General features: G+C 34.9%; 1 protein-coding gene across 1 annotated transcript; it reads right to left on the reverse strand.

Annotated features, from left to right (window-relative positions):
• Nucleotides 1–875: 875 nt before the first annotated feature.
• TMEM144 (transmembrane protein 144) lies at nucleotides 876–23,264 on the reverse strand (the record flags this gene model as incomplete). The annotated part of the gene is made up of 11 exons (XM_084245408.1): nucleotides 876–959; nucleotides 4,444–4,497; nucleotides 6,830–6,927; nucleotides 8,593–8,712; nucleotides 11,326–11,444; nucleotides 13,399–13,475; nucleotides 15,018–15,099; nucleotides 18,125–18,205; nucleotides 19,802–19,901; nucleotides 21,743–21,865; nucleotides 23,156–23,264. The coding sequence occupies 11 exons, from the start codon at nucleotides 23,262–23,264 to the stop codon at nucleotides 876–878; spliced, it is 1,047 nt and encodes a 348-aa protein (XP_084101534.1).
• Between the last annotated feature and the right edge of the window lie 830 nt (nucleotides 23,265–24,094).

The raw sequence follows: 24,094 nt of genomic DNA on the forward strand, positions 1-24,094 counted from the left end.
TCCTAAAGAAATTAAACTGGTATTGTCTATCATTTTCTTTTGTCAGTGGAAACCCCAGTTTAAAATATGAAGAAAACCTTCAGTTAAAAGAGAGATTTCAGGAAAGCATATTTTAGCAAAAACCTCACTGTAGCATCTCTAGCATTTCTCCCAGATTTGGACTAGTGCGTCCATCCATGTGAGTGTATTTATGTGTGTGTACTGGTGTAGGTACATAGGTATTACAGACATACTCTCAATGGGAGGACTTTTTTGTCTGGATGAATCTTATAAATAAAAAAAAAAAAACATGTTGAGCTAAGATGTGTGGGTGATGCAGTATTAACTTGGAATAAAAATAAATTTGGCCTTAAAAAAAAGAAATGGCCTTTTTAAGATTCAGTTACCAACTCTGACATTTACTTTTTCTAGCAAAGGATCCAGACATCTTTGGATTCTAATTCCATGATAAGGGAAGTCTCCCTCCTCTTCTCCACATTTTTCTGCCTCTCTTCATTAATGAGGGTAATATGTTGGGAAATTGGGCTGTACATTTTTTGCATGTGAACCTCACAGTCTTTCCTAGTAACAATACTATGTACATAGCGTGGCAAATGGAGCATCCACAGTTGTAATTGTATAAGAATGTAAACATTTTAGTCATCCTGGAAATCCCATCTTCATAAATAGTTCATTAGAAGAATTTTTCGATTTTATACTTCATTGAAACTCAGTTTTCGTTCATTCTCAGATAGGTGAAAAAAGTTATTTACCCACTCTAAGAGGAGTTGAGATCCATTGGCAGTATGAAAATGAACTCTTGTTCTCAGTGTTTTTCCAGTGTCCTGAAGACCTGTTCTTTTAACCACTGCTGCCATCTGCTGGTCTTGTGGTTATTAGAGTTTAGAAAAAGCAGTACATAAGACTCCAGCCAAGATGATGCAAAATGCAAATATCATCAACAGGTAGTTTTGTAGACCCTGAATAATAAAAGAGAATAACTGCAATCAAGAAACCCTGAATTATATGTATAAAAGCACAAACTCTTAATTTTTCGGTACCGTACTAGCCACCTGCTTTGGTCACCTGTGTGTCCGTCAATGTAATCATTCAAATTCTCTTGAAAACCCATAGAATCCTTACCAACTCATCCATTCAGTAAGTACATGTGTGTTCCTACTACCCTTCAATATGTGCTAGGGTGAAGAAGGTAAGCAAACAGGATTCTGATGAGAAATAAATAGTACATGGAATGGTGTTTACAATAGTGACGGGGACATCAGAAACAAAATATATGAGGGGCATCATTAATTATAAACATAAAATGTCTTTATGCAAAACAACAACAAAAAAAGTTGGTGAGTGAAAATGTGTGCTGCTTCAGCTAATCGTATAATGTGGGACAATGGAATGAAAGTAATCACAGAAAATAATGTCACAAATTAACAGGGGTGTTATTAAGCAAAGACCATGGTTGTTTAAGGGTGTGATGCAAAGTTGAAGTGTTGAGTTTCTAGCTATAAGGATCAATGAACAGCTGCAGGTAGAAAGAACTTAAGTGCAAAGGTCTGATGTAAAAAAAAATAAAAAAAAAAAAACCAAACAAACCAAAACCCCCACAAAAGCCTGTTACCTGTCAGGGACAAGAAAAAGTTCACTGTGATTAGAACAATGAGAGTTAAGTGAACAGATGAGTTTTAAGGACTATGGGCCTGAGGAGATTTTATAGGCCACCTTGTTATTTTTGTTTTTTGGGTTTTCCCCCCAAGCAATGAGAACACATTAAAGGCATGGGCATCTGGATGTAACTAAAGGCTCAAATTTGTGTTTTGTAAAGTCCATACTTTTTTGAAGAGGGGGGTCAGAACAAATACAAAGAGACAAATAAGGGGAGGGGGGCTACATCCTCTGAGAGAGAGATGACAAAGTACAGATGTAGAGAAAAATCTTAATGTGAGGAGGAGACTCCATTTGACTTGCCTGGCTCTATATGTCTGGCTGCATTGGTCTGAAAGATGGAAACATTATAACCACTCCAAGATTGTCTTTACATTAACAGTGAAATATCTTACTGTGTTAAATAGAAATATTTATCTACTATAAATGCCATCTCTAAGGGCACAGAGATCAATTCTAATCTTTCTCTCACAAGATAAACTCTCACAGATTGAAAATAACTGTCTAATATCTCTGAAGGATCTTTTTTTCCTGGTCAGTATTTTAGCTCTTGTGACCATTTTTTATATAAAATGGTTTCAGCTTCCCTTACTGTCCTGGCCATTCCCCTCTGAATAATTGCCAGTTTTTCTACTTCCCTCTTTAAATATAGACAAAGTAAGTGGACTCTAAGGTAAGGTTTGAACATCACAAAGTAAAACAGGACTAGTGCCTCTCTAGATTCAGATATATGTTTTAAAATTACATTGAGAGCTCCTGATAGTCAAATCAAATAATGCAATCATCAGCTCTCATTCATATTAATGCCAATCAACTTGGCTAGAGTGGATGACGACCAGAGAGAGATCTTTGCAGGTTGGGTTAGGGCAAGCTGTATTGTCTGACTCACTGTAAGCAACTCCACTATCGGAAGTCACTTTCGTATAAATGATAAAGTCGAAAAATAAAACCAGAAGGTCTTCCAAGTACAGAACAACACACACAGACACATACACACACACTCCTGTATAAAAATTTCCCTAACGTATTTTTCTTAGTTTTAAGACAGTGAGGACTAGAAATCAGTACTAGTACAGAGTAGGCACTCAAAGAGCATAAGTTTAAAGAATGAAACTCTATATAATCCAGCTATCCCACTTCTGGGTATTCCCAAGAAACACAAAAACACTAGAGATATATGCACCTCCACGGTTATTGCAGCACTATTTTAATTGCCTATAGCTAGAGGCAACTTAAATGCTCATCAACAGATGATTAGATAAAGATGTAGTGCGTGTGTACACACAAACACACACACACAAAGGAATACTACTCAGCCATAAAAAGATGAAATCCTGCCACTTGCAACAACATGCATGGACCTAGAAGGTATTATGCTTAATGAAATAAATCAGATGGAGAAAGAAATGCCATATGATTTCACTCATATGTGATACATAAAGAAACAAAACAAACCAATAAACTAAATGAAGTGAAGATCAACTTTGAGACTATACGATCATATCGGTGGTTACCAGCGAGAAGGGGGAAGAGGGCTGGTAAATTAGGTTAAAAGGGGTAATTGTATGGTGAAGGATAGAACTGTACTTTTAGTGGTGACCTGACCTAGAATATATAGAGGCTAATTTATAACCCCCACCTGAAACATAGACTGTTATAATGCAGTATTACTTTAATAAAAAATAACCAGAAAAAAGTATGGATACACTAAGGTGAATGTGCTTTGTGAATCAGACAATTGATGCAACTATTTGAATTAGACAATCAATGCAATCACTTACGTAAGAAAAAACAGTACATGGGTCCACAATCATCAGCATTATACAAACTGATTATGTAAATACTTTGCTAAGCTTCTTATTTTACCATTTATGTAGAAAGAAGAATGATATCTATATTCTAGAACCTGCCCAAACTGTCTAGTTTCTTACTTTTTATTTTGGGCAATAGTAATAGTTTTCTTTTGTTAATTATAGAAAGATCACACCAACATTCTCCTTGAAGCAGAATTTTTAACTTAGATTTTTGAATATAACATATATATATATAATAGATCATCTTGTTCTCTATTTGGTAGAAACACTGACAGACAGGCTGTTTCTAGATTGTATTTTTTAATAAACACTATTGCAAAACACTATTTACACTATGTAAATATGTATATTCCTCAAGTAAGAAACTTTTTACAAATAGAGGTGAATGGGAAAAAAACTGAAACAATTTGTAATGAAAACACAGACAAATATACATCCCAGAACTATCTGATGAATGTAATTTTAAAACCACTATCATCTACATTGTAAAGGACATAGGCACTGGGTGCCATATTATTTCCCTACAAAGTTTGCTGGTTTGGTATGGAGACCTTTCGGAGCTATCAGGGCAAACATAAAAATTTATTCCCAAATTCCATTTGCCTTAGGGATATTTAACCTTTGGGATTAAAAAAAAAATCTTCCACCTTGTTTATTTTTTACTCTACAGTCAGCCTCTGTCATTTTTGACTGGATGATAAAAATAAAATCTCTTAAATGAAATTTAAGTTAAAGTGTCTTCTACTGGGGGTTGGGATAGAGAGAAACTGTTTGATAATCATTATTATATCTTGACTATTTTCTAGTTAGAAAAGACAACAGTTTGAACATTTGACCTATTACATCCATTCATGTATTTTCTGACCTGGTTTAGAAGTCAAATGCAGTTTTCAGAAAATAACACAACCTTAATATTAAATAACCTTACTTGGCTCTATTTCTATTTTCTAGATGTGCCATTTCTGGTACGTACCTGTATTTCTTTGAATATGAAGACACCCCACATTGCAGCTATAAGTCCTGGACCCTTAAATAAAAGTAAGAACTTTGATTCATTTGACTTTTTCTGTAACTACTGTATGTAAATATAATAAATTAGAGCTCTGATGTGACACTTTAATCAAATAACCTTCTATTATAAAACAATGTAACAATATCATCAGAATAAATTTTCTGTAATCTCAGCCCTAACTTACATTAAACTAAGTAGCATTAAATACAAAATGAAGATATTTTTCTTTATGATTTTCATTTTTATTGTTTTGATGATACTGTCATATTTTATGCCATAGAATGATTTTCTTTAATGTGCTCTATTTAAAATAAAATATTTAAATAAATAAATAATTTATTTTTCTATCTAACTAAGTCTTTAGGATACTAGAGAAAGGATTAATAAGAATGAATGAATAAACATAACTTTCTTTGGCCTAAGACAATTTCATTACTGAAGAAATTTTAGTATGTTCTTTTTGGCCTGACAAATAAGGTGCATATGGAAACAGCACGTGGTTAAAAAAATGTGTTTTAAATTGATACTATAGCACAGAGATCAACTATGTCTTATGTTAAGCTTTAGTAAATGCCAAAGATGGTATTATGGGAAGATAGGAAAGCCATGTAAGGAAAAATAAACAATGGATTAGTAAATAGGATAAAAAGACAGGAATGAAATAATACAGGTCAAAGGTAATGAGAAGAAATGTGATGGAAAATCACATTTCAAATATCTGCAATTTGAAACCATTAAGCAATTAGCTTTTATTAATTTTTTTAGCTGAGAATGAAAAAATTTGGAATTTGGATGAATTGTGGTCTTTGTGGAGGTGTTTTATATTAGCACTTTAATATTCTCTTCAAACCTTTCACAAACTCTGGAAGGCTTTCAAATAAACAGTTCCAACATGTTTTTTCCCCTTTGCTATTCCAATAGTTTAAATCACTGGGTCATCAAATTTTGACTCCACTTCTGGCATTAAGTGAAACAATAAAATATATTACTCTGTTTATCAGCATCTGGAAAAGCCAACATCAGAAGAAATGAAGAAATAGGTCAAAGGAACTATCTTTTCCGGATGATGTAGGTCCTAAGTTTCAAAACCCAAGTCAAACAAGAAGCATCTGGATCCTAAAGGCAACTCCATACTGACTTTGGACAGAAAGGGAGGAAATAATACAATAGAGGATATAAAACTAATACTCATGCCAATCACTCAAGAATGTTTATCCTCTTTAATCTGGAAATTCATTTCAGAGTACATAGTAGAAGACAATACCAAAAGGTATCATTGACTTTTGAGGCTTATTGGCTGATTATTTCCTAAATATTAGTTAGGACATGATCTAAGGGTTATTGTGACAGTTATGTGGTTATAGGAAGTGATGCTTTGCTGAAAGTATGGCAAACTGAAGTCAATATGTGTAGACTCTGATGTCAGCAAAGGAGAGTCAAATAGTAAGAACTTCTTAGATAAGAGACCTAACTGTTTGGGCAATTTGGATTGCACATTTTTTGTAAATTTAAACAAATGACACATCTTTCAAGTCAGCCTTTGAATACAAGGTAAGTTTGAGACATCTTGAGAAACTGAACCCTCTGGATAGGCTGATTCAGCTTTTAGTTTAACAGGTAAGACCTGGACATTGTATTGTGTTTGTTGTGATAAATGCCATCAGAGGTTTTTTTAAACTTTTCTTTAAAATATTAAATTACATTGCAATAAAGTAAAAATCAAAATCAACAAGCAACTATAGACCAGAGACACACTACAGTGGGGGGCAGGGAGAGAAAAAGAGGGATTAGGGTCAGAAAAAGGGGGTGGGAATTGTATGGGGAATATAACCAAAATGAAAATGCATACATTGTGCAAAAATGAAAAAATGATGTAAGAATTATATAAAATAAAATCATAAAAATATTAAATTACATACGAGGAGGAATATGAAGTAACACTTTGTTTCACAACGTTGTCATGAAATTTAAGTGTGATAACAGGGGTAAAAAGCATTGTATATAATAAACCTTATAATACATAAAACTGTTACATAAACAATATGAACATTGTTATAAAGAGTGAATAATAATGTATCCAAAGTGACATTAGGTAAGATGATTAACCAAAATCTCTAATAGATTAGAAATTAATAAACCCACTAAAATGAGGTTGGAAACATTCTCTTAGCAATCGAGGACATGAAAACCAGTGGGTGTTAGCTTATTTCCATAAATCTATGAATCTAAATTTACTCCTAAAAACATGAACCTCCACGACAGCCTTTAGTGATTCACTAAGAATGCTTCAGGAAAATTAGATTTACCTTGAAAAACAAAGATTTAGAAAAACAATTCAGCTACTTACAGCGGTGATTATGGGAAAAGTGACCACGGCACTGAGAGAGTGATTAGCTATGAAACAACAGCAGGTAGCGATGGCCCAGAGAATCCCTGACAGGAACCCTGAAATACAGAGACACCGCATGTTATTGGCAAGTCACTTTCCCCTCCTGAAAAATCAACACTCCAGGTACAGCTGGAACGTTAAAGTGCAGGCATAAATGCATTCTTCACTAACATTCTTGGCCAACATGAATTTTTTTTTTAAGATTTATTTATTTATGCATACAAGAACAGGGTACAGGCCAATGTGCGGGAGGGTGAGAGGATTCACCAGTGACAGAGTGGGGAGTAGAACAGGCAGACTGAATGAAATACACTGCGGAGGGGAGCAGCAGGCGAGGCAGGAGAGGTCTGCAGTGCCATGTGGGTATCTCCCTGGCTGGCCAGGATTGAACCCACACTGCAGATGCTGTGGACAGCTTCACAGCACTGTGCTCAACCACCTGCGCCACCAACAGCGGTGTTTTATGACCATTTTGGGAATCAAATGATTTTCAGTATGTATATAATTTTCAGCACTTTCACTTTATTTATGTTAAAATATGGTACTCAAAGGAGAAGTTGGGGGGGTGAAGAGGAACCCAGGAAAGATATGGGATCTGAACATGCCCTACAAACACCATTTATTCTAAACCATGAACATGAAAATAAATGTGGTTCAGGATAATGCGATCAATAAGGAAAAAAAATGCCTAAAATTTGAATGAAAATATCAATTAAAATTTTCAGGATTCTTGAGCAAGGCATTCAGAAAATACTCTACCAGTTTCTATAAGGTTCTACATGGTCTATATTTTGGCTTTAATGAATTGTGTATTGAAAATGATTGACTTATGTTTTATTTTGCTTTTTATAAAATTTTATTTGTAGACCTGTGTTCCAAATCCAATTATAGTAAACTCTTGAATAAATGATAAATTATATTTTATAAATTATAATTTAGTAATTAGTAAAAAATATATAATTTTACCATAATGTCTTATATACTGAGTCCAAAATAGTGCATTTAACAGATCTCTCCCCGCCCTTTTTTTTTTAACTCTCTAACATTTGTACTGACTTTGGGAGGAAACTGTTTTTTCAAGTGACTCCAGATTCCTATTTGTTGATACATTTTGTTTTTTAGTAGAGTCACAGGATTCTGACTTTTAATGTGAATCCTTAGATAGCAAGGAAGAAATAATAAATCTGAGGTATAGTACAAATGTTTTGGCATAGGTAAAGGTCTTAGATTCATTGTTTAAAATTTTGTTCTTTAAGGTTCACTGGCTTTTAAATAATTCATATTTGGTGGTAAACAGAACCAAAGACGTGAACACACATACAGAGGATAGCTCGGTTTCCAGAAGACAATTATTCAAGCTAAATGAGAGGGGAAGCGAAATAAGCTAGAAAGAAAAAGGAAAATACCGGATGGTCTCACTCAGAGCAGGAAATTAGAAAACCTAAATAAGGAACCAGGAGAAAGACTAATTATAATAAAGTAAAAATCAAAATCAACAAGCAACTATAAACCAGACACACACTATGTGGGGGAAGGGAGAAGGGGTTAAGGTCAAAATAAGGGGGAGTGGGAATTGTGTGGGGAATATAACCAAGATGAAAATGCATACATTGTGTAAAAATGGAAAATGATGTAAAAATATATAAAATTAAAAAAAAATAAATGACAGGAGGATAATACTTTTACATAATAAGAAAATTCTCTGTAGTAACTATTCTTACCTGGTAAGACTGCTTCTGGATACAGTCTAGGATTATTTTTCATTGCTATACAGTAGGCCAGAAAGTAGATTGTACTTGTAAGAAAGATTCCACTGAAGTGAGCAAAAACATAGTCTAGATCTGAAAATAGAGATGATAAAACTCTCAAGTACCATTTTAGTCATTTCAAGTACATTCGACTTATAAAAATAAAGCAAATCAAAATCATTCTTTAAAACAAGGGACTATTAAATTTTGTTATCCTAGTTTTGACATATTTATATAAAATTTTAATTAACATACTTAGAACCTAGAAATATTAAGTAGCAAATTAGTTACTAGAATCATATTTAAAAGGCTAGTTTTAATGATTATCTTGAATGCTAAGTAAGTATGAAATTATGCAACTATTTTAATACTAAATAGGTATTAAGACCTCATATTACTGACTATAGAAATAATAGCAAATTACCAAGTAAAATATAGTTGGGGAGGGTGTGAAAATATTTTGGGGCCCTAAATTTATATAGTCTCTTGATCAAGCTGGAGACCAGATTAGATCTCTGTGGCAGATTTCATTATACAGGATATTCTGAAAGTTATTCCACAGAACTTTAATTCCACAGGGCTTTTATAGTTATTTACTATAAACCTAGTTGAATAGGGGAGTTAATAGCAAGGGATTGTGGTTCAATATCTGAGACACCCCAATTCCACCAACTGTTAGTCTGGTCACACAGATGGGTGGCTTAACAGTTCTTGGCTGGAAGGCCACATTGGACTAATGGTCCTCTCACCTACATTTTGACCCAGAAGAATGGTTATGTTTAGAGAGAAAGGCTTGAGGGACAAAGAGTTTATCTATTCTTCTAAAATACTAAATCCTACTTCTGGATCATGTAAAAACAACACATCCATCTATGACCCCACAAAAGACAGCATAGCTTAGGGATAAAAAGCACAGACCACCTCAAAGTGAATCTTTTATCCACTACTTGCTACCTTTGGGACTTGGTCAAATTACCTAATCTCTGTCTTAATTTTCTCAGTTGTAAAATGAAGATAATGATGTTATCCAACCATAATAATTGCTATTGTAATGTTTAAAATATTGCCTAGCACAGAACATGCACTACCTATCTGGTAAAAGAAATAAAAAAATGTCTCCCCCAATTATTTTGTAATAAATTGGAATAAAATGCATTATCAGATACATTTGAATTGTCCTAAGAACTGATTGTTCTGTTTACTAACGAAATTGTTAAGAATGTTGTTTATTATAGCCCAGTACCAACAACTGTGCTCATAGTGAGCAATTATTTTTGTCTTGTGTTCTGAGTTTACTCTGGTGCTATAAGATATCTTAGAGTCAAATATATGACTCAGTTCTAGTAAGCATACAGTGTAGCACAAAGTTGTTAGGTTCTTTCTTGGTTCCACTTTTTTTTCCATACTTGTTTTTCTCTTTTAATCTAACATTCTTCCATTTCTGTAGATTTTTTCACTTTAATGTAAAAAAGAATAAAAAATGGGGCCTCCCCGGTGGCGCAGCGGTTGAGCGCTGGCTTGTGAAGTTGCCCGCGGCCTCTGCGGCGCCGGTTCGATCCCCAGCTGCTCCCCGGCCACTGGAGGAGGGTCCCACATGGTGCGCAGACCTCTCCTGCCGCCCGCTGCTCCCCTCAGCAGTGTACTTCAGTCCTTCTGCCTGCTCTGCTCCCTGCTCTGGCTCTGGTGAATTCTCTCACCCTCCCGCGCTCCTGACTGTACCCAGTGCATGTATAAACAAAACAAACAAACAAACAAACAAATAAATAAATAAATAAAGCATGCCTCCATTAAAAAAAAAAAGAATAAAAAATGCAAAAAGTATTTGTATAAAATCTTAAAAAAAGAGTGATCAATAAGATTTGAGAACAGTTCATGGGGCAGGATATTAAAAGGAAGGATAAACTATAGATCGCCTCAATGTCTATCACTCACTTAAAGTCGAGTTCAAATCAGCTTCATCAGTCTTTCCATCATGGCTTTTGGCCTCCAGACTTCTTCCTTATCTGAATTGTGCTGTGTACTCCCTTACTTTCTGTGCCATTTGATTTAGAACTTTATTATCCATGATTTCATTCACATTATCTCATGGCTGTAAGCCATGTTTCAACATAATTATAGGACCCCTGCTCTGACGTAGATTCTCTGTCATTTTCTTTTCAGTCTGACCCAGAGTATTGCAGAGTGTGAGTTTATGCCTAGGAGATGAGTACTATACTAGAATCAGAGATAATTAAGGAACCTTATGTTGAACCTTTCAGAATATTACTCTGTGCTTGAGAAATAACATCCTTGGACTAAATAGGCTGTATTTTGACCTTTCTGAAGGCATAGTTTGATCTTTACTTAATTTTAAAGTATTATGTACTACACTTTAGTTTTTATAAAGAGAATACATATTTCCCCAGAGAATATCTAACTAGAAAATGTCTCAAATCTTACTGTAAAGCCAGAAACTGTGTTAAGATCCAAGTCGCTGAAATGTATCCTGACTAAAGTTGACTATATATTTCTATGTTAAAGATCACATAAAATACTCAAATAATCTTTTATTACTTTTAATTTTCAGTCTTTCTAATTTATCACTCACAATGAAAACGCATGATCAAAGCTATATACTAGTATTTACTATAATCACATCCTCTTTATATTAAGTAGAAAAACAAGCATTGAGTTTATTTATAAGATAAAATAACTGTTTACTCTCACCATATTGGCTTGCCCCTGCATAGATACTATCATTTCTTTTGCTGTGATCCTTGATATAAATGACTGGCACAAATGTACATCCATAGAGTATCCCAGATATCACTGCCAGACTACAGCCCCTTAAAAAACAAATCACCATTAATTTTCACTCAAAGCAATATTTCTCTCTCTCTCGCTCTCTCATTCTCTCTCTCTCTCTCTCTCACACACACACACGGAATGATAAGTATACTTCCAAGTGGAAATTGCAAGCAATTATTCAGGTATTGCCCAGCTATCTTAAGGTCTATGACTGGCAGAACTCAGAGAAGAACCCAGTAATATCAAAATGGCATCAGAACTAAGAAAGAGGTGAGCTTTAGTCTCTAATTGTCTAATTTGGAAGTACTTGATTTACAGATAGATTATCATTATAAATTGTCATTATATAAATGAGGACATGGCCATGATATTATATAGTCTAGATACATAAACCTGACTTTCTAAATTATGAGGTATTTGTGGACAGACACTATTACCTTTGCTTTTTTAAAAAACTAAGATCTAGCACAGGGCTAGGATAGACTAAGTACCAAACACATTTGTTCAAAACAGCTGTTGGGATCCACAGACTTACTGATGCCTTAGTTAACATGACCAAGAGGAAGTGCTAATGTAAGCAAATTATCTAGATATTTAAAGTAAAATATTACTTTTATAAGTAGAAAATGTTTTATTTTAAGCACAAGAGTCCTGTTAACTCCTTAGACTCGGGACGTATCTGCACGAAACAAGAATTTTCAATGATTTCGGGGGAAGTGCTTAATATTTCAGAATAGTCCTTTTAACTTAATACAAAGGACAATGGCATGAAATAGGAAAGGGTTTTAGGCAAACACTATCCCCTTTCCAGCTTGAAAACAATTTCTTAGTCTATTTTAATAGTGCTTTAAGGAATATGAGACTAGAAGAACTCTCGGGGCCAATTTGGCAATAAACTATCCACACTGGAAATCCCTGTGTTGTAGTGAAATCAGGACGGAGGAGTGTCCCGAACACAGACCAGACCTACCTATTGATAAAACACCTAAAAATGTTTTTCTTCACAAATACTCCCTTCAAGAAAGAGCTTTGTGAAAAAAAATATTTTGAGAGATCTCTTTCATTCTGAAGCAAAAACAGTAACATATTATTTCCCCCAAACTTGTTTGCTTGTTAGATCATTCTTTCATTTATTCAAATATTTACTGAGCACTCATGTGCCAGGCACTGCCTCTTCCCCACTATGAGGGGAGTATACAGCAGGACCTTGATGAATGTCATTCTATTCAATGTAGGTTTTGTTCTAAAATCAATGAGGAAAAAGTTCCTCATGGACAAAACAATCTTATCAACACTTACTTTCTTGTGTATAGTTTTGCTTAAAGTTGAAGTTTCAAGAACCTACCAGGACGTTAAGTGAGGACTTACTGTGTATATTAAGTGGAAATGTTTTATATATTTGCAGCAAAAGAAAGGTCATCATATAAAATCCCAGCTAGTCATCAGTTGTACAATACAAACTATTCACTATTTCATATTCATTTGCCAAAAAAGAAACCCCTCAAATATAGGAGCTGATGTGAAGTCAACTCCCCCAGTTTTTATGGAGACAGTGGGAGGATCCATTATAGACACAACCTACTCCATTGTATTTGACAATGAATATCCACTAGAGAGGAGGGATTCCTAGCAAAGAGCAGGCCTCCTGGGTGGGGCACCTCTGAAGAAGTGCATTTCCTAATACAATGGCGATGCCTGATGCATTATACTCTGTGGCCTAAACTACCTCTTTTGTTTTAGTCACAAAAGTTCTAAAAATGAGGTTGCTTATTGGCTAGAATGATACAGTGGCTTAGGCATTCTTTTAAACACTGAGACCAACATCCCCTTTACTGTAACACTCAGCAGGGAATAAAGAAACTTCTCTACCTTGGAGCTAAGGGAGTCAAAGTTTGGGCTGCCATTTTCTTTGTGAATTCAAGTGAATATCACTTCACTCTGGTAACCACTGCTCTAACCAATATGAGACACAATAACCAAACCTCTTCTTACACTATGCGGTGTTGTACCGTAGACAATTTATCCACCCAGGAGTAGTCAGGACAGGCGTCTTGAGTTGTGTTGATCACCTATTGAAAACATTGGTACAAAACAAAACAAAAAATAGCATCCTATTGGTAATCACTCTGGTGACAATGGCTTTTTCTCAGTGTTTTTCTTTCCTCTCCTAAACACACTTTAAAATATGAGCATTATATACTATGCATTCTGATTCTGTAGATATCTTTACACTCACTTGCTTCTGATTCTGAATTAAAGAGGTTTAATTCAAAATGCTTTGACAGTTGGCAAATTCTTCATTTATATTTTTTCATTTTAATATATAGATATACACCTATTAAAACTAAAAAAAGGTATTAATTCTTGTGTTTCATTAACTATTTTAATTACCTATAAAGAAATTAAAACAAGGAAAACTCAAACTCTTCTACTATTAATGCATCAGGTCCATAGGTATTTTTCCACTCTGATTTTTTTTAAGGTAATTAGTTGAAATATTTCCAACCATGTTTCAGGATTAGGCTAATCTTCTAAGTCAGGAAAAATTATGAGCAATTAATAATATTCCTATTATTGACTGTAATCATTTTTGTCTGTAGCAGAAGTTTCTTGATGTGATACTCCTCCAGCTTTTGTAAGAGATAAGAAACTAGATTTGTATTCTTTGTCATGCGCTAAGTCTTCTTTTTTCTTTGGCAATCATGCTTCCATTCACTGTGAGGAGCTTATGGTGTCTGGTTAAATACAGACAGTCAATGCTGTTTATGTATCTTTAAGCTTAGTTTGTTTATATCCTTCCACCTTGCTTAGAAAAAGCTAGCTTACTACGTATCTTTTAGCAATTTGCATTTATTTCATTTTCCCTTGTTTTTTCCTTGAAGTATGGTTGATAGGTATCTGGAACATAAAGTAGGCAAGGGATACCTGGAATCTTCCCAGCCTTAACTTTTCATTCCTGCGGAAATATTCCGTGATTACTAGTGCCTGTGGATTAATAAACCTCCTTTTCCTCTTACACATAATCCATTATTTAACTTCAGTGACAATTTAACCGAGATATCAGTTATCCAAAAGAGTTTTGGTAGGGGAAGAAGGAAGGGTGAAAAAAATTTAGTTTTGACATAAAGAGTAGAGGTAGCATCTTCAGAGAGGCAATAGTTCAGTGGGGGTGTGGGTGCCAGTCCCGAGGCACCTCCAGCACTGGCCATGGCAGGAGAAGGGAGACTTGAACTAGGACAGACTGGACTGTGGGCTCAGAGTTCATGGGGGTTTACCCTGAAGTCACTTTTGTATATGAAACCACTGGTGCTTGTGCTACATCAGGTCTCTCTTAAAATGTGTCCATATTTAATGCAGATTTGCTATTTCAAACTATTTAAGATTATTTAAAGTCAAATCAGTGATTCCTTATATATTTCCTGTCTTTACCTTGAAGTAGAGCAGGATATGGCCGAAATTTGATTGATTGCTATGTAGAACTAGCTCTCATAAAAATGCTATACAGTATATAACTCTGACTAAAATGAAAATCACCATCTCATGTTTCAAACCTATGAATCGATTAATTTTCTTTTTCTTGTATATTTCAAAACAAGTTGTCTTATACTCACATGCTCTGTTATTAATGGTGTGGTGTCTGTGGAACATGTGTTAGTTGGTATTTCACTTCTGATGAACAAAAACACAAAAGCACTGGAAAGAAAATAAGTTTTAGTGATATTTATCATAGTAATCATTAATATCAAGCTATCTGAATTCTAGAATGGTTTAAATCAAGCCCAAATAATATGATGATTACAAATATTGATCATTACTTCCAAACTGCCTCTTCAATGGTCCTGCCACTTCTCCACGACTGTCATTCTCTTTGATGTCTCTTGTTCTTAATTGCAAAAGGTTAAAAGCTAAACTCATAAACTTTCTTCTCAAATCCTGTCTTTCTGCTGATTTTCCTTGGCCCCCATCTTTCCTTTTATTTCTGCTTAACCTTGGAATCATATGGCAAAATAAGCAAGCATGAAAACACAAAGAGTATGCATGTTTTATGTAGTATATATACATACATAAAACCTACACTGATATACTATTTCTCATCTATTCTGTTGACAAAGTTTAATAATACCCTCAACTGGACAAACTAAAAAGGAATGAGAAGGTCCTCTATGCTCTAATATAGAAAGATCTCCAGAGTCTATTTTGAGAGATAAAAATAGACTCATAAGCCTAATGAGTTTTCTACTTTGATATCTCTCTCATAATGTACTTTCTATTCATATTCAGTATATTTTATAACAAATACACAGAACTATTGACTTTTAAACCAAGCAAATATGTTAAAATGTGTTAAAATATTGAATAAACAAAAGAAAATGAACAAGTTAGGTATAGGCCTGACTTTCCTATTTGAAATATATTTGCATGGTTCAAAAATTAAAATATAAGTAGTTTTCAAAATACATCTGAGGCCGAGTTATGTATTTTTTTATTTAAAGATTTATTTTTATTTGTTTATGCATATAAGAGCTGGGGTATAGGCTAGAGGTGTGTATGTGGGGAGTGGGTGAGAGGATTCACCAGAGTCAGAGTGGGGAGCAGAACAGGAAGATCTACTGAAATACACTGCTGAGGGGAGCAGCAGGCGAGAAAGGAGTGGTCTGCTGCACCTATGGGTTAGCTCCCTGGCTGGGGATCAAACTCATGCTGCAGTGGCTGGCGATGATAATTTGATAGTGCTGACTTTAACCCCTGCGCTACCAGGGAGGCCCTGAAATTATGTATTAATAGGTATTTAAGTATAGAATAGTGCAAAGTGCATATTACATGCTATCTTTCATATAAAAATTGTAAATTTCCTTGTTAGCTTCCTTATTTCAATCTCATACACTAGCTTTAAAAATCGGAACATTTCCATAATCCATATGTAATTTAACTTTCCTTTTGATTCGTATTGATCTCTGCATTTTGCTCTACCTGACCTATCTCATTATAATCCCCCACATGAATTTCCTTTAAAACCTGGACTATACAGAGAATAGAAACAGTAATTTGAATTAAAAAACAAAGAGAAGTAACATCCTAAAACAACATAACTGTATTCCAAATTTCTTTACACTATGAAGCTCCAAAACTGATTTAACTGAGTTAAAATAATGAAATGAAAGGTTCCAGGAAATCATCAGCAGAAAAACATCCAAGGGAGCTCAGATCCATCACAGAGAGAGAGCATTGTGTTTCCCTGCCACAGACCAAGTGCCAAGGCAAGTGACATGGTTCTCTGAGGACTAATAAGTTTAATATAGGGTTGAACAACAAATGCTGGAAGGGGAAATAATAATGGAACATAAAATAGTTATTACTAAAATAATTATAATGAAAATTGCCCAACATATATAGCATTAAGCATGTGCTTAGCATATTTTACTTCATTTAATCCTCTAATTGTCTTGTGAATTGGTATTATTATTATCCCTTTTGTAAATGAAGAAAACAAGACTGGAATAATAAAGTGATTTGCCCAAGGTGACATAAGTAGAAGTGGTAGAACATGAGACATTGATATGCAATTTTTAGAGAATTTACTCTTTCTAAAGAAAGAAGAAATATAGAGAAAAACAATGTCTGATGGATGGACTGGGTAAATTTGTCTTAAATTACTTTAGTCAAAACTAAGACATGTTATATTACAATTCAGGGGTATAAAGAAATTGTTTTGGAGAGAGCTGTTCAAACCTACAATGCTATATAAATTGGACAAAGTACATAAAATTGCCTCTAACCAAAAATGTCAGGAATCTGCTATTTTAGAATAATCTATGTTATTTCTTCCCCAATTGGCCTGGAATCATTCTCTCAGGCAACATTTCAATGACAAAGAGATTGTTCCTGAATGTGGCTGGGGAAAAACCATCATATAAGGAGAAAAGAGATATAGTGTTCTTTCCCTGGGGAATAAAAAAAGAACTAAAATCTTTCCAGGCAGTGCTATCCATTATGTGGGGCACTGACAGGGAATATAAATGGAATTTAGAGAGGAAAGGGGACTGAATTTAAGGTGACCTAATTCGTGTTAGAGTTTTAGTGACAGAACATTGCCATATAAAAATCCAAAGCCATGTTCATCCTCATTCATATAAATGCATACAACCAGACACAGATACAAATACAACTAGATATTTAAGTAAATTGTTGTGGGAACACACATTTGAAGAATGTGAACCTATTCACTTAAAGCGTGTACAGAGTTGTAAACCAATGTTACCTCTATTGAAAAAAAAAAAGAGGGGACAGCGAAGTGGGCAAAGATGGATGAGCAGTCACTAGAAGAGAGAATCAGTGTCCATTTCCGGGGCACCAGGAAGCCAGCACAGTATCTATGTAGCATTTTTTTAGTTTGCAAAATAATGTGCCATTTGATTCTAATTTATAAACTGCTATTAAGATTTTCTACCTATTACTGATATGAAAGTGAGCATCAAAGCAGCTAAACTGTTGTCTGAGGGTCTCTGAGTGTTGGAGAGCGAACGCTGGTACTCCTGACTCCAGGGCAGGGCTTTTTGTGCTCTAAAACCAAGGCTGTCTTTGCAAATGAAGAATCTGAGGAAGAAATCATGTCAAGCTTATGAAATGTGGGTTTAAGAAAAGGCAAACACATCAGAATCTTTGCAAAGTGTTCTAGATGTTCAGAAGAGTAGCTAAATCATTGGAAACGACTGGGTACCTTATTACTGACAGTGCAGCTCCAATGTAATTCAGCAGTGGTTTTGACACTTCCTCTGCATCCATTCCAAACCAGCCAAACCTGGACAGGGAGAAAGTCACAGCAGTGCCATTGTTGAATATATGTTCATTGTAGTGTTTAAGGGCATAGCCTCAGGGTCATATTTCTGGATTCACATCCCAAGTCCTTCCCTCACTTTGACTTGGGTAAGTTACGTGTCTTGACTGTACTCAATTTCTCATATTTCTAATGGAATAGTAATTATATCTACTGACTTAGAGGTTACTTATGATATTAAATGAGTTAGTGTAGTTAGTATCCATTTCTTACTAAGACTGTGGAAGAAGGAAGAAAAACTAGATTTAGTGGCTAATGGAATTTTGCATTATTATTGGCTATAATTTTGTATAATATTGAAATAGACTTTTAAGAAACTGCCTGGTTAAATTCTCTTTGCTTCACCATGCCTTGATAATGTAGTGATCATTACTAGCAGTCATTGCAAACCATGCAGGGGGCAAGAAATTAAAAAAGTCAAGAAGAAAAAGAAAACAGCACCTGTAAAGGGCAGAATAGAGATACGCAATTGACAGGAAAGAATATGTTGGAGGGTAGATTGTTTTGTTCTATGGAGATTGTTATAATGCTTTGAGTGGGAAGTGGAGTTTGACAACATAAGACTTACATCCTCCCTTCTACTAATTTTCCCAAACCCAACTTGAATGGTGGGGGCAATGCAGTCCAATAGAACTTTCTGTGATGACAGGATGTCCTAGAGTTGCACAATCCAGTGGGGTTGCAGGTCATATTTGGAGATGGAACACTTGAAAGCGCTGAATCCTGGTCACCAGACCACCAGGGAGCTAGATTGAGCATTTGAAAAGTGGCTAGTGCAACTGAGGACGTGAGTGTTTACTTTTCAACCTGTAATTAATTTAACTTAAAATAGAGATGGCCATATCTGGATTGTGGGAACATTCTTGGTCTCCCACACTAGAGCTGGGGTTGGCAAACTTTCCCTTAAAGAAATAGAAAATAAATATTTTAGGCTTTGTGGACCATTGTTCTTCTTTGGAATCTCCACTCTGCCGCAGTAGTGTAAAAAGCAACCATAGGCAATACTTACATGGATGAGTTTGGCTGTACTCCATAACACTTTATTTATAAAAAACTGACTGGGAGCCTGGGTTATAGTTTGTTAACCCTGACCCAGTCTTTAGAGAGAAAGGATATATACTTTGGCACTAGAAGAACGGGGTTTGAATCTTGACTTTTTAGTTCTGGGACCTTCAGCAAGTTACTGAAACTCTTTCTATATCAGCTCTCATCTAAGATAGAGCTTACCCCATATGTTTGTGAAAATGTATTGAGAATGATGCCTATAAAATGTTCAGCAAATTGTCATACAAAGAAAGTGAAAATAAATGTCAGTTTCCTTTCTTTTTCCCTACTTCCATTTCCTAGAGATAATTCTTTATCTTCATCAAATACCTAAATCCCTTCTTTAGAATTTAGAACAAATAATAATCATATTTTATGTGTATGTCTTACCAGCTGTAATCTCTGTGAGGGTAAGAAGAAAATGTTATTCAGTTCAGCTAGGCCAACCACTAGCACTTATCTTATATACAATATGAGTGCAGAGAATCTTCGTTGAAATAGTTTGCTTTGTTTTACCTTGAGCTTGCCCAGCCAGTTAAGGTATTAAATGATCCCCAGATTAAGATTCCAAGGCCTAAACCAATGGTTTTGATAATTGGGACAACAGCAATGTTCCCTGTAGATGTAACACATAGAAGAAATGTGTTATTTTCAATATAGAAAATGCCTTTTATATTTAAATTTTAACTATAACTGCAGATTGTGGTATTTGGAAGAATTTAGTAAAGCACATTTCCTTATTTTTAAAATAACTACATCTTTGGTGTCAAACGCATGATTTTATTGCTAAAAGAACTAGACAGAGGAAATCCTATCAGGAAAACTGTTGAATTAGCACCTTGCCTAACTGTACCAATGCTTTTCAACTTTAATACAGGCCTCTCTCTGTTCTATGACTTTTTTGCCAAAGTTATCAATGATAAAATTAGTAGTGACCATTTTTTTAGACTCGAGCCCACGGTCAACCAATGGTAGAAGTCTTTGGCCCGATGTAATCCCAGATTTTGCTCTCCCATGCTCACTGATTTATCATCTGGATTCTGCATTCATTGTTTTGTACTCTGGAGGGGCACTCAGGGCCAAATGCTTGATCATTTTTGTAGTTCTTAACCCCTCAGCAGTCTGTCTGACCTCAGTCTTACAAACTTCTCTTAAAAATTTTCTCTCTTTGCTTCCAAGATGCTTTTAGCTCCTGATTCTCTTCTGTTTCTCTATTTAGTGTTTTTTCCTCTGGCTGATCTGTCTTGTCATAACTTCTGGAGTTATGTGCCCCCTAAATACTTTCCTTTGATCACATTTCTCCCCTTGATATATTCTGCTTTGGGTGCTTGGTCTAATTTCATGGTTTTAGCTATAGTGCTATGCTCCACACTGCTAATAGAGATCCTCCACTGTGGAAATGTCAGTGCCTTCAAAGTCAGAAGGTCCCAAGCTGAAAGTATCATTTTCTCTTGCAAACACATCCCTGTCTCTGCTTATGTGTGTCAGTGGTATCACCACTCTCAATCACTCACCTAGAATAAAATCCCTTTATCATCATTGGCTCCTCCCTTTCTTCTACTTCCCATCTCTAATCAGTTACTATGACCTCTAGCAACCACATCTGCAACATTTCTCAATTTAGACCCTTCCCTCGCTAAATTCCAGAGGAACCTGCTAGGTGAATATAAAGTTCTATGTGCTTTCTGTGTTCTCCTCTCCCCATTAGACACAATAAACACAATCATTAAAATATAATTGAAATATAATAATTAAATTCTAGTGGGAATTTAAAAGTTAATTTTTCTGTCTTCCAACTTCTCTAAATCAGTTAATTTTTCAGAGATTCAAATTAAGTGGGCACTAATAAGTTTTTAGCTATTTAAAATTTATTTGCTTTTAGTCAAATTACTTCTAAAGATTCTTGGTACTTGGAAATTTCCTTGTTAAAGGAGAAGAGATCTGCTGGGCTGTATTTATATTAATAGAAGAAAACATTACTAGGTGGACAAGCAACGTTATAAATTCTAATTCTTTAATTTTAGGTATTAATAGAACAACAAAAGGAAGTTTTTATGTGGTAATGTGTCTGTGTTTGCTTACTCCTAAAGTAAGCACATGATATTAGTAGTGACTACTATTTTATAAGTATTTTCTAATAAACATGCTAGAGAAAGGCCAGAACACCTAACTAAATATATGAGTTAAGCTTGACCAGACAGAGAGCAAGAGCAATGGAAACAGTTTTTACTATAGTTATTTTCTAATAGGGACTTAGAAATCATTAAGTAGAAAGAGATAAGCTATGCCCCAAAATATTTATGAAGGATCTGAATGAAAAAAATGAAATTGTTACTTTCTAGTATCTATGACTAAGCATTATTCAGAATTCCTCTCTGTGCTATTTCCTTCTATTGTGAATTAGTTATTTTGAACATAGCATTAGATGTTTAAATAATAAATTGTATCATGCGTTACCTGTTGCCCAAATACAGCCCCCAACCATTGCAAAAGGCCAAAATTTAGGGCAATGTAATATCAGATTGACCACCAGGGCGACCAACCATATGGCAGCACAAAGTACCCACTGGAGAAACATACCTGGAAATAAAAGAAAGTTATCAGTGGTTCAAGTTGACTTGCGTAAATTGGTGGTCAGAGAGATCAAGGAGCTATTACTATAGGAAAGGTCAGAATTTATTGACTGCAGGCACTTTTCATATTTACTATAATTCGCACAAGTATTCTACATTATAGTTAACCCTAGTTCAAAGAAAGAAAAAATACATTTGAGATGAAAAAAGCTAATAATTTGTGGAATTAGAATTTAAACCTAGGTTGTTTGGCTGGAAAGCCTTCTACACACACACACACGCACACATATTTCTTGATTAACAATCTTTTTAAATTTTATTTCCAACTATTAATCAAATCAAGAATATTCTACCAAAGAGTACTGACAAAACCAAATCTTATTTTATTCAGGTGCCATGCTTAGTGCTATCCCCTCAGACTATATCCCAACAGCTATTTAAACCTTTGTGTGCCATTTATGCCACCTTTGGGATAAACATAAAACCATTTATGGTCACATATAGACCTCATACAGTTAGAGTTGAACATAGGTGATGAGCTAATGCAGATGAGCTAATGGGGAAAATTGGGCTAAGGGCACAATTTCAAAAACTTCAACAATATCTTAAAAGCGATAGGAAACCAATAAAAATGGCAGTGTAGTTTTATACTGGTTAAGAAATTAAGAAATTCACAAATGTTAAAATAAACAAAGCACTTTAATTTGAAAAAGACCTGAAGTTTGCTTATTGAAGTGTGCATTGGAATCATGAAGTTTTGTGAAAGGGGTGGATGGAGGGTTCTAACTCAAGTGTAGACAAGTGTGGTGCTGGAACTGAGGCTGCTGGTAAATGTTTGGGGGGAGGGATGTGTGAGCACATTTTGTGTGTTACTATTCATCTTCATTTATCTGGGTGTAGTTTTCTTTGTTCAATCTCATGTTTTGTCAGAGTCAAAATTGCCCTACGAAAACAGAATTCCTGTAATGCTTGTTCTCTCTCATCCTGGGCATTTGTGTTTTTCAAATGTGTTATTAGTAGCACTAATTTCCTTCTTTTGTAAACATAACATATATTTAAACGTTTTCCTGACAATGTCCATCCTGGCTTTACCATAAAACACAATCTTCAGATTATTTTATACTGACCAGCTCTCAGATAAACTGCATGGCTATTATCAAATGATTTATTTTAACTTCTATTCCTATGTCAGGTTCAACAAAATTTAGTTATATAGCCATTATTTAAAAATACCAAAAAGGAAAACTTCACATTTAAAAAATAATGTAAGGTATAACAGTGAATGAAAGATAATTACCATCACCAGTATCATATTTTTTAAGTGGTACAAAGTTTGAGCCAAACAAGATAATAGCTACAGAAGAGGAGATGAATCCAGTGGTTAGGTCTGTTGCATTATTGCTCATGGTTGTACTGTCTGAGGGTGAGCAGGTCACTTGATGTAATTTTCAAGAGCTTCTGAAATAAAACAAAAATGAAACAAGAAGTGGTGATTCTGTGATAAAATTGTGATTACTACATATTTATTGACTTTTAAGCATTTGCTAAAATTGCTTCTTCTGAGAAGCAGTAAGGACATTATGAAATTGCATGATCCATTCATTTACCTTTAAATTTATTTTATCAACAAATCTTTTTTGGATACTAACTGAACAAACAAACAAACAAGCAAGCAAACAAACAAAAACAAGTTCAGAGCTCCAAAAGCTAACACCCTCTAAGATCTGGTTACTATTTTTATTATATTTAAAAATTCTCCTGTGATGAAATGGAGATGATGAAAGTAAGTGGAGTAAGTGGGGTGATGAAAAGATTTCTGGACTAGGACTGTTTCAGTTGGTTTTTGTGACAAAGGGCAGAACATGTGGGAGACTTTTAGAGCTATCATTGCCTTGCAAACAAAAGTTCTCATTATATTTAATATGTGAGCTCAAGGGCACATTTAAGTTGTATTGCTGCTCATACTCGGATCCCCTGGAGGCAAAAGTGTTTTCTTCATTAGTGCTGTCCCCTCAGTGTGTATGAGTTTAAACACTTAAGAAACCCTCTATCTTTATGACTTAAGAAAACACTGGTAGATAGAGCAACCTCCTATAGCTCTCCTTAAGTTCAGGGTCAGCAGTGGCATGTTGCAGAAGGCTATGTCCAGTCAGCAGAACAATGTGAGCAGAGTCAGCTAGTATGCAGCCTGGTAGCCATTACCCACATATGATTAACTAAGTTTGCGTTAAAATCA

The sequence above is a fragment of the Talpa europaea genome, assembly GCF_964194135.1.
Source record: "Talpa europaea genome assembly, chromosome: 10".
NCBI lineage: Eukaryota > Metazoa > Chordata > Mammalia > Eulipotyphla > Talpidae > Talpa > Talpa europaea.